We start from the raw sequence: 15,122 nt of genomic DNA, 5'->3' as shown, positions 1-15,122 counted from the left end.
TTCAATATGAGAAAATAAAATTCAAATTACAATTTTCAGAAATTAATGGTGAATTTATCTTGACTGTCTTATTTCTTTCATTTTGACCGGCTAACTATACGGCAGCGAATACTTCCGGGGTAATAAAATAATTTACTTTATTGTGCTCTCAGTTAGAGAAAAGTAGCAAAAATGTCAGCACCTGAAGTGCCATTAAAGGTATAATTGTATAGAAATAGTACACATAAGTTTTGTTCGCCTTTAGATGCGAAACACTAATTATCGATGTCTCTCAAAACAAGGGATATTCTTGTCTTTTCACCAAAGTATCTGCCCCTCCCTTCATCTCTGTAACTGTAAGGAACAATGAAACAATTGTTGGTTCAAAAGTGGACATTTCTATGAAGTGTGTGTCACTACATCTTGTTTAAACCAATCCATGTGACTAGTATTCTTGCTTTTTGTTTTCCAATTAACTTTTAAGCAAATTTTGTTATTTGCCAAGCCCTTATCATCCAACCCTATATATTTTACATGTAATTGAAATGCAATTAACATTAAAGAGTTTATGACAAATATCTTGGTGTAAAGGCAGGAGAAGTGAACTACACAGTCGCCCCATCTAAACTATGGAAAGCAGTGAAATGGAAATCAATGTTGATAGTAGTGTACCATATTAAGTACATGTATATGTATAAGGAGAAGATTTAATTACTTTAAGTAGTTATTATGTAAAGGAGAATTGAATTTTTTGTTCTAAAACAAAGAGTATTTCTATTTTGAAGATTGAGGAGGATGGGGATAAAGCTGAGGTAACCTCAATATCCTCATCACATTCCCACACTGAAGCAGAACACAGTGAAAGTAAAACCTCTTTGGAGGTACCTTATCCAGAAGAGGTATAGCTGGCTTTGCTAAACCTGACATAAATAGACTTGTATTGCATTCACTGGAAATTAATCATTTCTTGCAGTGTCTTGTGTATTGACTTGTTGCTCTTTTTTCAAATACATTTAATCAACTCCAGTCTTTTTAAACTTCAAATTTATGATAACTCATACATTTATTAGTTCATAAGTTTGGTATGGTTCCAAAATTTACTTTCAATATATCTGTTTGTTTCTTTAAAAAAAAGTTACATTTATTTAAAACTTTCTGATGGTGTGTTTGCAATTCTACATACATTTGTATGTGACAATGTACATATACATACACACTCTTTAATTACAAATGCACTGATACATGAAAATAAGAGGAAAAATTGAAGAAAAAAATCTATTTTGTTTTCTGAGGTACCTCATTCTTAAGTCAAGTACTTCTCAATCGTTAAACATAAAATCTTTCTCTTCTACATCAGTTGTTCATTATTAATCTTCCTCTGTACAACTACATTTCTACAAATACTCATTATACTGTACATGTATATGCTGTAAATGTAATTTTACTTCCTTTATTTTAAATTATTTAGTTTTAAGACCATTATGTATCATCTTAAGGTGCTTGACTGATTTTTCTTCACGTTACCACATACTTAATGTAAATACATGTATGTTCAAGTCTTTTTTGTAAATACTTAAATGTATCTTGAATAGAAACCATTTTAAGTCAGTATATTTGAGCAAAGAACTGTTGACAAATCAAATAACAGTGTACACACTCAGTGAGGCAAAATTACATGTGTTTCCAGTAACACAACTGACTCATTTTTTTTCAAATGCAAAACTTTTTTTCAATAAAAATTACTTAAATTTTAATTTTCAAAAGTATTTTCCTTGATAGCAGTGTTTTGATTTTCATACCACTATATTATAGTTGAAAATCTTCAAAAATAGTGTGCAAGACATTGCAAAAACATTTTTAATCTATAGACAAAACCACCTAAGTTAGCGTTATTGCTTTAATAATAATGGATAATTGGGAAAGAAGGTAATATAATACATGTACCAACCCCCTATTTTTATTTTGGCAAGCTACTGGAAACACATATTAAAGCCTGAATACCAGTGAATAGAAATTTAAAAAGTCAACTACATGTAGCACTACATGTACATGTTACATTGTGTATAAATGTACATGTACATTGTACATGTAGGTACAGTTGTACAGTGATTGTACTACCATGTACTGTAGTCTGTAGAGATGTTTTATAATTTTCAAATGGAAAGACTAACTTGACACTAATAATTCTTATATAATCAAGAGGTTGGTATTTTGGGTAGAGGAAAAATCTAACAAAAAATAAAATTTTTACACAAATCTTGTTACATGACGTGCAATGTACTTTTCTACCTAATAACATAATTTTATTTATTTGTTTTATGATACATTGATGGTTCATTCACAATTATTGCAGTCTGTTTTTGATCAGAATGAAACACCACCTGAAGTGACCTTCATGCATTACAAGGTGAAAGGTTAAAACTAACGATATTTTGTTACATTAACACAGGGTCAAGGTGAACCAGGCGGAAGATTTAATCTCTACACCAATGTTAATCCGTTAAATAAGGCATGTAAACCAAGACCGATCCAGGCCTTTCAGGAAAAGAAAGTACATCATGTACATGTAATATATTAAAATCATCCTTTCCCCAAGCTTGGTGTTAAGAAAAATGGCTTGAATTATAAGGTGGACTTTTTCATTCAAGATAATCGGTATTGTACTTTAGCTGTGACTTGCTTGGCAATGAACTTTCTAAACCTCCTCATTCATTTCTTTACTGAGATTTGCAAGCATTAAAACAACAACAGATTTTACATGGCATGCATTGGTACTTTTTATACATTGATATAAAAATCTATATTTGTTGCTGGTCACATCTCAAGTGTCGAAATCTTGCTTCTATTTTTCTTTTGACTTTTAAATGCCAAAACAGAATATTACTTTGGAATCTACGTAAGCTTTGAAGAAAAAGAAAGTAATGTTTTTAAAATGAAAAGATGGCAGTAAACTCTGGCTTTACCAATTAAAAAAACTACTGGTGCTGTTGTATTGTACTTTTTGAAAATTGTGGTTTAATTTTAACATATTCTTTTCAGTAAATCTAAAAAACATCAGATAAAATGCTAACCATATAAATACATGTATTGTATCCTCTGAGATTCCTCTTCAAACAGTTTGACTGCTTAAGGAATATAATAGAATTGACAACATTTTTTGTTGTGAAAAATAAATGCCATTTTCTCCTTTTGTTACCTTTGACAAGGTGCTTGGTTCAAAGATTTGATTTTTTTGCTGGGAATAAAAAGCTCATCCTGGATCTGTCTACTTTAATTTATTTTAGATCTTATTTTGTTTGTTTAGTTTCTGCAATGTTTACATTGTTGTATTGATTTACTGAGTTATTTTTTGCAGTTACTTACTTGTTTATCCTCGGCATTTCTTTGTAACAATTTTTATGTAGGTGATGGGCATGTTTAAACTGTTAAAATGTGTCAGAAATAAAGTGTTTATGAATCATTTATACCACTGCTCAATAAGTTGGTGTAATTTGGTTCTCTGGTCAATATCATAAGTGACCCTAGGATTGCTAAAAATATAGACTCAGGTCACCACTGATGGATATGCACAATACATTGTCACTGGTGACCCAGTGTTATATTTGAGAGAAACTTGTGGATTGGAAATATTACTAGGACTGCCAGATTATGAGTTGGTGGTATTTAGATATAGACAATTGGTCCTGATGTCTATTTATCTTAAGTGCTTTAGATCATGAAAAACCAGTGGCGGATCCAGAGTTTTAAATGGGGGCAAAAAAATTTCTTGACAGGATCACCGGTGAGGGTCACGAAGTGATCCAAATTTGCTAGGGGGGTTTGGGGGTATGCCTCCCCCCAAGAAAATTTTGAAATATTTAACCTCAAATCCTGCATTTTGAGGGTATCTTGAAAAATTTTTCAACAATTTTTAAAAATTACAATTTTCTAAGGGAGGCCCAGGCCCCCCCCTGCATTCTCCACTGAAAACATGTTCAGTACATGTACATGTACCTCTATCTCACTTAAAAACATTTGCAGGGATTTTTGTGATCACAAGATCTAATTTCATTATATCAATATCCATACAATGTTTTCTTTTGAATGTCCTTTTTACAAGTCTTCAACTTGTAATGATTTGCTGTGATGCTGGTGGCTAATTTTAAAAAAAAAAAGGTTTGCCAAAATGTATATTGAATAACTGTTACAATTTACATTAAGCTGCAATGAATGACATTTCAATGTTGGATTGATATTCACAAACTAAGAAGTGATGAATATTCTCACTTATAATGTACAACGAAATTTCACTGGAATTCAAGCATATGTTGTAAAGATCATTTTCAACAGTATTTACATTTTCATTGCTCGTGAATGCTTATTGAATTAGTATACAGTTAGCTGAGTGTTTAAACAAAATGAACATTTAGAACATATTTATATAAGGTGACCTAAAATCAATAATTTGGTTTTTTTTGTACATTTTCATGCAACAAAAAATACTTAGAACACTTTTTGTGAGGGCAAGTGAGTGAAAATTTTAACTTTATATTTATTTACATGTATGATTAACATTAAATATGTTACCAATAGCAGTAAAAAGAGAAGTTTAAAATTTTGAATGCTATTTTATTTGCATTAATTGGTCTGATAAACATGTAAAAGTTTTGGTATGGCCTAAGTCATTCAGCTCATCAATCAAAGTTCATATGACAACATTGACCACATCCTAACTCAGAATAAACCTAAAGTTTTTTTTATGCTTATTATGTTTAAAACATGTTCATGTATTACCATAGTGGAAAAAGGTTATTCATTTTTGAAAGAATTTTATTTAAGTACAATATTAAAAGATAGGTGGTCAGAGGGAGAAATTAAATAGGGTTTGACCTTTCGTCGTAAACTGTAGACTATGTACATATAAGATTTCAGCTTGGAACAAAAGTAGAAAATGAAACTAGTAAAGAAATGGCAAAACTGTTATCATTATTTATTTACATTTAGAAAATTTAATTATTCAGTATTTTTCACAGCAATTTTTGTAACTTTAACATAAATCCTTCCACAGATCTTACATTTCTTAATTTATCGTAGATTTTGTGTGAGTTTCCTCAATTTTGGTGGGTTAACAGGGACATGTATGACTGAAGCATTGAGTCTTGTACATGTACTATGTTTGTATAGGTCAACAAAGTGTATTTACATGTATATGCGTGTTAACAAGGATGCTCATGAAATGCCTTCTTTCATATTTAAATTGCCACAAGAAACACATTTTAAAATATAGGATAACTGAAACCAGGAAATAGTTTAATACTTCTGCATTTAATTTGTATTGCCTAGTAGGAAACATTCCAAACAGGAAAATATAAATTGTTATGTTCACTTGTCAAATATACAATTACATGTAGTGCCATGAGGAAATATTTTGATCAGAATTTTTAAATCTTGAGAAGAATTTATCAATTATGGAGGGTAACAGTGAGGGTTATCTTAATGATCTTCCTCCAGATTTGTTCGAGGTAAAGTTTTATCAGTTTTTATTGACCTACAGAAAATCATATCCTATTTTTTTGTATTTTTTTCCCCCAGTCAAATTCTTTGCACTTTTTTTTACATTTCTGTTCAAGACTGATATTATTCTACATGTCCATGTATGTTACTGTTTTAAATGCCCATGAGACAATACTCATTTGCTGTTTTCAAAATGATACATTTAGCCATTGATATTAAGGAAAGCCTAATAGTGACTGTTTTAGAAACTCACCCAAAATATACTATAAGATATACAGAATAATGGCAGTTTTGAAGTTGAGTCTGATAGGATGAGATGTTCAAACCTGGCGTTATTTTGTTTATTGGAAATGTCACATAACTGATGCAACATTGCCAAAACTTGTAGTACCATGTCAGTAGGCTGAGGTACAAAATGCCTCGCAGTAAGAACAACGGAAAAATTACTAAGTTGCAATTACAAATGGTCATCAATGCGAAAGTACAGTATCTTGTGCAAAAAATCAGATCTTGCAAATGGCATTTAATGTTAATGATCCTGAATTTCTATCATTGACAAAATGGTTCTATTTAACTCAAAGTACAGTGATTGAAAGTCAGTGCATTGTGATTGTTCAAATGGCTGTTAAAATAGAATAGTGTCAGTATAAAAGAGTATTAATGGTATCTGTTCTGAGTTATTTTATACTAATGACCAATAGAGAACATTCTGACTATTGATTAAGTCCACCACTTGATTGATGGTGACTTCTGATTCTATTTAATTAGGTAGATTGTAAGTGTCAGTTTTTCCTAACTCAACCTTTGTGGAAATTGGACATCTATATCTCAATTATGAGTACATTTTTTGTCTTTTTAATCTTCTGATTGACCAAAGGACTACATATATGAATAATTTCATATTGATGTGGTTAATACTTATTTTAAAGAAACATTTCCAGCAAAAATATATGCATTGAATATATATACTTCAACTTTTATTTTTTTTAGATAATTGATTTTTTTAGATTTACTTCTATAGGTACAAGTAGCATAAATAATTGAAAAAATATATAGTGAAGGGTTAACAGAAGATGTAAGTGCAAAATAAGGTGCATTGATTGAATTCATGCAGGTAAATGTTATTATATGTATATGTATATAAAACATGAACATCTACTCAAAGATGTGATGAGTAAATGTTGTTTTTTTTAATGCTTATGTCTACTCTTCATTTTAGGTTTCAGTTCATGTAAATATTCTGTCTTTGATAAATGCTAAAAGAAATCTGTCATATTTTAATTTCAAACAAGTTGTTAATTTAATTCTCAGTTGTTTATAGTCTGGCTTTTTAATTCTTGTTCAGAGCAGCTGTTGATTGAATATTGACATTTAGTAATTGTATTGAATTGTCTATTTTTAGCCGAAAGCGGCACCACTTCGTACACTGACATTGAATGGTCATGTTGGCTTTGACAGTTTACCAGATCAGCTTGTCAATAAATCCATCAGTGCTGGGTTCTGCTTCAACATACTATGTCTGGGTTAGTACAGTAGTATAGAGGATATATTTTCTGTATGTTATTTGACAAAAAATGCTCACTCTGATTTGCCTGTGTCAAGTCTAGACCGTTGCTATGGTTTCCAACTTGCCAGTTTTTATCCTGATTTATGTATTGCCATTTGTTATACAGACTTTCCTTTTGACCTCTGCCTTGATTTTATCAGTTCAGTAATTTTGTTATTAATGCATGTAATACACTTCATTTATACAAGGAATTTGATTTAAGGAATAGAGTATGAGAGACATCAAATTAAATATATTTTAAAAGCTATTTACAGAAATAATAAAGCTCATTTAGTTTAGTACTACTTAAGTGTTTTCTTGTTTAAGTTAAAGTAATGGTATGTTTATTCCTTTTGGCTTCTACTAGTCTTTGTATGAAACCAAATGATTTAAAACTGCACAAATTAAAGATTAATATGAAATCTAATATAAAAAGATTGTTGTCAGTTTGGCACAGGTGGCTTAAGTGTCAGTTCCTGTAAGAATCAGGTGGTAGGAGAAACATGGTATGAAAAAAACCCTCATTCTGATAATGTAATTTGACTAATTGGACCATCAGAATCAAGGAAAACAGACAAGATTTTCTATATCATGCTGGACCATTGAGTTACAATTTCATTGAAATGCATTGAAAATGATTATTTCAAGGGCAGATAACTCTTTCAAAGGCCTCATTTTTCTAAGATTCTATTGAAAAATTTCTGGGCAAAGCCAGTGATGCAGAGATCAAATAATGGTCTTTTCAAATAGAGAAAGTATCCTTAAGTGATATAACATCGTTAGATAGGTGGGATTTTGACATGCATGTTTCTGATTTTTCCCATTTTGCCTGATTCTTACAAACACTTACACTTAAGCAGTTCAGAGGAAGCAGCTTGTGACACATCATAATTGGCTAAAATGTTAAGTATGACTAACCAGTACTTTTACATTTACTAATCAGCACTATTATCAAAGTCCAGATTTAAATGATGAAACAAGGGATTGATTGATTGTTGGGGTTTGATGCCCGAGAAGCAATATTTCAGCTATATCTAGTTGATGAAAATGAAATGAATGATAAAATGAACATGAAATGTGAATATTTGTCCATCATTGATCATTAACAATTTAACATATTGTTCTAACTGTTCTGTTTGTTTATCTTGTAGGAGAAACTGGTATTGGTAAATCTACCATGATGGACACATTGTTTAATACTCATTTTGACTCCACACCCAGTACACATGACCTCCCAGGAGTTAAACTCAAGGCTAGCACTTATGGTAAGACAGAATAAGGATGACAAGTGTATATAATTTTTCTTTCTTCAACTGTATGTGCTCAAAACCAGAACAAGAAGTAGTAAATAAAACATTTTAGTATATTATGGATCATTTGTTCCAAAAGATGTGCTATGTAACAAAAATATAATTTAAAGTTTTAAAATCAAATTGAATGACCTTGAAATAAGTGTGGTGGAATTGCAGTCTCCTGTGCTGAGTTATATTGCCTTTGCACACCCAGTCACAAACCCATATCATTTAAATAATTCAAAAGTGAAAAACTTTCACTAAATTGTATTTGGTTGTGGGAATGCTGAGGACACATTTTCACATCCAGGGCAGCAGATATAGTTATAAGTTATTATAAAATCTGCATAGGAGATTGATAAAATTGAATACAGTACATGGGAGACAATTCAGTTTTTCAAAATTGGAATGTTAAATTCTTTAGTTTATATGGACAGATGGACTTACCAGTAGCCAGTTTAGTTCCCAGTAATATTGGCTCCTTCTATGCTATTTCATTTGAAAATTTGTCAAAATGTGTAAAGTGTTCTTATCAAGTTTTCGAAACTTTGCATCATACTCTATACTTACCCAATTTATATGAGGTTTTTATTGTTTTTTTTTTCATTTCAGAATTACAGGAGAGCAATGTCAGACTAAAGTTGACTGTCTGTGATAGTGTAGGTTTTGGTGACCAGATCAACAAAGAAGAAAGCTGGAAACCACTGGTAGATTACATTGACAGCCAGTTTGAGGTTTACCTTCAGGAAGAGCTGAAGATCAAGCGATCTCTACATAACTTTCATGATACTCGTATCCATGCTTGTCTTTATTTCATAGCACCAACAGGTCACTCGTAAGTTTATGTATTTAACACTACAAATCATTCATGTATTCAATGTTTTCCACTAACTTTTGATACAAGTACTTGGAAATTAAATTTATTTTGTACTTTGATTGATGTGCCAACCCACTATATTGTTCATGTGCTATTATAATTGAGAATAAAGGCACGAGTCACTAAATTTCAAATCAGAATAAAAAAAAAAAAAAAAAAAAAAACAAGAAATGTGTACATACTTGTTCTCTTTGAAACAAAATACAAATACTATTTAACCACAAATCTTTGAAAAAAACTCATTTCCAGATTGAAGGCACTTGATCTTGTCACAATGAAGAAACTTGACAGTAAAGTAAACATTATCCCCGTCATCGCTAAAGCTGACACCATCACCAAGGCTGAACTACAGAAGTTTAAAGCTAAGATCATGTCGGAGCTGATGTCTAATGGTGTACAGATATACCAGTTCCCTACTGATGATGAAACTGTCGCTGATACAAACAAAACCATGAATGTAAGGAGTGTTAGTGATAGTGATTTACCTAAGAAATTAATCATGGAAACTCCATTTTATAAATTTTTTACTATAGGCTGGCCATTAATGTCACATTGTTTTACCCCGATTGATAGCATTGAGTTAAATAACAATATAGATGGCCAGCCTGTGGTAAAACAATGATAAAATGGAGTTTTCATGATTTATTTCAATTCTACATGTAATAGTTCTAGTTTCTTCATATTTTTTAATAGTTCCAGCCTATGTGTTTTACGAAATGTTGGTCATGTGTTTATCACTTTTTTTTACCATGGCTGTGGTCTGAATAGCTTTGAAGCACATTAGAATATTACTGTTCCAATAGAATTTCTAACAGTGTATTAGTTCTGTCTATTGTTGTGATAGACAAATATTTGTAAAAAAAAAGTACCATGACATTATTTAAAATGGAAACATCTGATATATTTTTGTAAACTGCAAAATTTTTAATCACCAATATGTTATTTGTTTCTTCTTTTGTAATTATGATTAACATAACTTGTAACATATATATACCTTAAAGTACTAGTATGAATCTTTGGGGGAAAAAAGATTTTGAGGGGGAATGTGACATCTTTAATTTTTACTACAAAGAAAAGATTTAGTTTTTGGTTGGCTTGTTGGCTAATTTTTCCCCATAATACTCTATGATGTTGAATTGTATTTTATTTGTTTTTAGTCGCATCTTCCATTTGCTGTTGTTGGAAGCAGTGATGAAATTAAAATAGGCAACAAAATGGTAAAAGCCAGACAATATCCATGGGGAACTGTCCAAGGTAAAGCAAGATTGTAGACTGCATATACATTACAGTGAAACTTGAACTGAACCCCATTTAGCACTGATGATTGTCGTCAGTTTAAACAGATATTTGGTTTACACAGGTTCAAAGAGTAAACAAGGGAACTAAAATTCTAGTGGAAATCAAAAGACTGTAATCCAGGGACAAAGACCAAACATGGAAAACAGACAGACACAACAAAGAACATAAAATAACACATACAAAGCAACCAAAGTAAAGGAACGACGCGTATTCCACTAAAAACTGGGAACATGGACTAGGTGCACCAGTAGGGTAAGCGTCCTCTGCTTTTCTAGAAACACCCGCTTAGTTGCTCATAAAATGTTAAGTAAAAGGTAGACAAAAGATTGCAAATTGCATGGAAACTGGCTAAAGGCACTTCCAGTGATGCTTTGTTTGGGCAGTTTACTCAGGGTTTGGTTTAGAAAGGTTTCATAGTATATCATAATGACACCATACAGAGAAAGAGAGATAGGGACTGTAAAAAAGAGATGCAAATCCAACCCAACAGAAATGCTTATATCAGGTATATCAGAAAGGAAAAAAATGATTTTTTTGTGAACATTTAAAACTGTAAAAAAGAACTTATATTTTTCTTTAGTTTAATATTTTTGTTGTTTTCTATCTGACTTATTACTATGAATTCAATGCATTATTCTTTTCTAATAGTTGAGAATGAAAACCACTGTGACTTTGTCAAGCTGAGAGAAATGTTGATCAGGACCAACATGGAAGATCTAAGGGAGACAACTCATAAGACACATTATGAACTCTACAGAAGAAACAAACTTCAGGACATGGGCTTCTCAGAATCAGAATCTCAGAGGTAATATTATATGCAACACCCATTTGTCCCTTTACTTTCACCTGACAGTGAGTTCATATTTTGTATCTAACTCAAAAAGTAAAATTGTAAAGTCACTTATTTTGTATAATTTGATTACCATCTGCAAAAACCTTTTTTTTTTTTAATTTGGGATGTATAAGAATTACCTCGTCTGTCTAGTTATCATTCCATGTACATTGTATGGGCAATTTCTCCTTGAAACATTTGGTGGAATTTGATAAAACTTAATATGCATTGCAGATAGGGCATCATATGTAAATGAACATGAAGCAAGTTGTTAAAGTCATGTTCTTTGAAACAGAAAATATCAAGGCTTGAATATTTTACTGGTTACAAGTTCAGATCACACACAGTGCTGATTTGTTAGAGCTTATGCTTATTCATAGTTTTTTTTGTTTATTTTCCCAAATGTCCAATCAAAATGTGGTTTTTGTATTGTACATTTTGGCAGAATACTGAATGATGACAGTTTATAAAGATAATGTATCAGTTGAATGGTTATATAATAGTGTTGACTTTCTAACTTGTAAATCTTTATTTTAATAGTTTGTCGGAAACATATGAGTTGAAGAGGCAGCAACATTTGAGCGAGTTGAGTAGGAAGGAGGAAGAAATGAGGCAAGCCTTTGTTATCAGGGTCAAGGAAAAGGAAGCTCATTTAAAAGAAACAGAAAAAGAGGTAGATTCCTTATCATGGTTTTCTTTGGTTTGGTTTGTCTAAGTAAAACAGTTATGGCCTGTTACACTACCAACATGCTTTCTGATAGCTTTTGCCACATTCTTTATGTGATCGATTTAGAGACTCACCAGTGATTTTGTTTGTCTTCTGAAATTACCTCTAAAAAAGGCTGTTTCCTCTAATGAATGTATATTTTAATGAGTTATTACAGCAAAACATGGAGGAAGCTTTCTATTTACATTTTGTGTGAAATTTTTTTTCTTCTTCTCATTTTAGCTTCATGACAGATTTGATGCCTTGAAGAAGAAACATGCTGAAGAAAAGAAAAAGTTAGAAGACAGTAAAAGTAGACTTGAGGCTGAAATGAACCAATTCAGTGAGAGGAAAATAAATTATCAGCAACAGTCAGCCACACTGGGCAAGAAGGGCAGACGCTGAACTTTCTTGTAGTGGAAAAAGAGACATCAAGCTTTTGAACAGTAGAGAAAAAGGACTGCTGGAATATATGGACTATAATGATAGCAAACACTGCCAAAATTTTATGTTAATAAAATATTAGGATAGAAAGCATGAGTTATGGCAGGAACTTTGTTGTTGTAACATTAGGGTAGGCAGAATGGTGCTCTGTTGGGGTTGAATTTTAAAGAAATGTTTTAAAAGCATACATGGTTTAAAAGAGGTAAAATGAATCAAAAGATTAAAAAAAAACAGGTTTTTTGTCACCAAATCAGTCCCTGTTCAAGTACAAAGTGAGGACGGACAAAGCAGTAATTTTTTTTTTTCAGTATATTTTTCAATTAAAAAGTTATAGCTAGCATTGTACTACAAATGGATTATCTTGCCATTTTCCTCATAAAAGTTATTCATTAATGATCTTAACTTTTTGTATGACCTATTGTAAACTTAGAACCAATTTTTTATTGAATGTTTTTGAAAATAAATGTGTTTGCGTATCAATTCTGTTGTAATGGTATTTATGTACTTCTTGAATCTCATTTCTTTATTTATTTTTCCCTATTTTCTTTTGAACATTCTCGTTATAATTTTAATTCGGTCTATAATTTGGTTAGTACATGTAATGTCTTTTTGAAGATTTAATACTTTAATTTATCAACAGTCTCTTGTACTATATGTACACTCCCACTGACATAGAATTATATGGTTGTTACATGCTAAATTATCAGACTAATTGAATAATTGGAAATCCAACTTCATCCTTAGGGTTACAGTAAGAGAATATGAGTTGGATATTCTTTTTTTCAGTGTATTTATGCATAATAAGTTGTATATTCTTATAATCAATATACATGTATTTGTATGTACTATTTATTTCAAATTGTTTACGCTGTAGAATGGTTAGTGAAATGTGGCAATAAATTTTAATGTTATGTATAAAAAAATCATGACATCTGGATTTGATTGAAATTTTTAAAGACGTTTCAAAGTTGTTACAAAACAGAATGATTGGACATTTAATTGAATCTACACAACACTAGCTTCAACTGCTGTTTTCATTTGTTAGGTTTGCTTCATAAGCATATTCACATTTTACATGTATTTAGTATTTTTTCCCAGTTTTTACAATATTACACATGTGCATGTATTTTTTCTCCTTTTTCCCATATTATCATGTACAATGTACTTCATGTAAGTTTATTTACAATGACAATCATGTTTAGTGCTAAAATCTAAGTTTGGACCAGTAATTATATTTATACTGTCTTAGTGTCTCGTCACACTTTTGTTTACAAATGTTTTGTTCAATTTTAAATGTAATATTTTCTATGCAATTTCTAATATGTGTCATTGTGTTCAGCTAATCGCTTAGATGTCAGTGTATTTTGTACGCATTTTGTATCTAGTCAATAGTTAATTGTATAAAATAAACAAAAACTTGTAATTTCATAGTTTTGATGCAATGCCTTTGTTACGTGTTCTGCAAAGTTGTTTTTATTCCTTTATTGGAGTGATATATGTTTTTTTTTATTGTTAGATTACTTAAAAATTGATGATGAAAATTGTTATTTACAAGCCCCTTTTTACAAGTTTTATATTCATTATTAAAGCCACATTTTAGCTTTCTTTTATTCCCTGTGGTAAAACGAATGTGGTTCTGTAAATTGGGAAATTTTTACCATAGTTTTGGTTATTTTGCTCCTCTGTTAAAACTGCCAAAATTGAACTCACCAAAATATAATGTTTTCGAGAATTTAGGTAGCCAATATATATGCTGGTGTATTGGTATGTTCAGACGAAGACATGAGTAATATCGTAATAAGGGTCTGCATAGCAATTAAATACCTTGGTAAAAGTAGTGGTAGTGTTAGATTCTTTTTAAGCGAATAAAGGCTAGTTTGATTTAACTGTGAAGATAACACAAAAATAAAACACTTATCATTCTGAATGCACCAAAATTAAACATGCATATTTTAACAAAACCGCCAAAACAACCCAAGCCGAAATATCCCATTTTATGGTATCCATCTTGTTTCCTAGCAACACCTCCTTGACACATCCCTTCAAAACCACTTTACAGATTACTTCAATTTTATATAGAATTATTATATTGATAGCAGTGTTTTATCGAATGTTCCAAGTGTAATAAATTCCGATAATTCACACTGAAATAAATTCAGTAATTTCATTCTTGGACTTTCTCCCACCAAAATGACACACTTTAATATCAATCAGCCAATCACAAAATTTAAAATTCATGTTGAAAATATCTTAAAATATGAAGACAATCTCTATAATAAATAGGATAATCAATTGGTTATCGTAAATAACCAAATTATGATCACTTCTGTCGAGAATGCTTGAGGATTTAATTCGAGTGTAGAACAAGTTCTACTCACTCATTAAATCTAGGCGTTCTTCAGCACTCATGATAATATTTTGGTTAATCACTCATGCATACTACACTGCATTTTAATTCAAATTTTGTAGGAATTTGGGAATTAGGTAATTTCAAATCTCCAGAGAAACTGACATATGGCTATGTGTAGTAACATTGTATGAACCTTATAAGGCTCTCATTTAAAGATGGAGTGCTTTTTATTGTTGTTCTTCTTTGGTTAGAAAAAATAACTCTTGTAAAGAATGTTTAGAACCAATAGAATGTACGAGGTAGA

At 31.0% G+C, this 15,122-nt stretch overlaps 1 protein-coding gene across 7 annotated transcripts; it reads left to right on the top strand.

Moving 5' to 3' along the window:
• Positions 1-106: 106 nt before the first annotated feature.
• On the top strand, positions 107-13,891 carry LOC148605158 (septin-6-like). 7 transcript variants are annotated; one of them, XM_088549701.1, is made up of 10 exons: positions 107-198; positions 6,494-6,586; positions 6,875-6,995; positions 8,170-8,283; positions 8,923-9,145; positions 9,437-9,644; positions 10,345-10,441; positions 11,135-11,291; positions 11,859-11,991; positions 12,268-13,891. In XM_088549701.1, the coding sequence occupies exons 2-10, from the start codon at positions 6,581-6,583 to the stop codon at positions 12,427-12,429; spliced, it is 1,221 nt and encodes a 406-aa protein (XP_088405827.1). In that variant the 5' UTR covers positions 107-198; positions 6,494-6,580; the 3' UTR covers positions 12,430-13,891. The 7 variants fall into 7 exon arrangements, with proteins under 7 accessions (XP_088405827.1, XP_088405823.1, XP_088405822.1 ...); XM_088549697.1 differs by lacking the exon at positions 6,494-6,586 and adding an exon at positions 2,429-2,470; XM_088549696.1 differs by lacking the exon at positions 6,494-6,586 and adding an exon at positions 2,429-2,539.
• The last annotated feature ends 1,231 nt before the right edge of the window (positions 13,892-15,122 follow it).

Source organism: Perna viridis, chromosome 10 (assembly GCF_037379345.1).
Source record: "Perna viridis isolate PV_CMFRI_1.1 ecotype Kerala chromosome 10, ASM3737934v1, whole genome shotgun sequence".
Lineage (NCBI taxonomy): Eukaryota > Metazoa > Mollusca > Bivalvia > Mytilida > Mytilidae > Perna > Perna viridis.
This window is presented reverse-complemented; position numbering and strand designations above follow the sequence as displayed.

Excerpts from the sequence above, each read along its gene's own strand:
- LOC148605158 (XM_088549694.1), top strand. The coding sequence starts at position 172 with ATGTCAGCACCTGAAGTGCCATTAAAG. Across the intron at positions 8,284-8,922 it reads ACTCAAGGCTAGCACTTATG|AATTACAGGAGAGCAATGTC; the intron begins GTAAGACAGAAT and ends TTTTCATTTCAG. Across the intron at positions 10,442-11,134 it reads TCCATGGGGAACTGTCCAAG|TTGAGAATGAAAACCACTGT; the intron begins GTAAAGCAAGAT and ends CTTTTCTAATAG.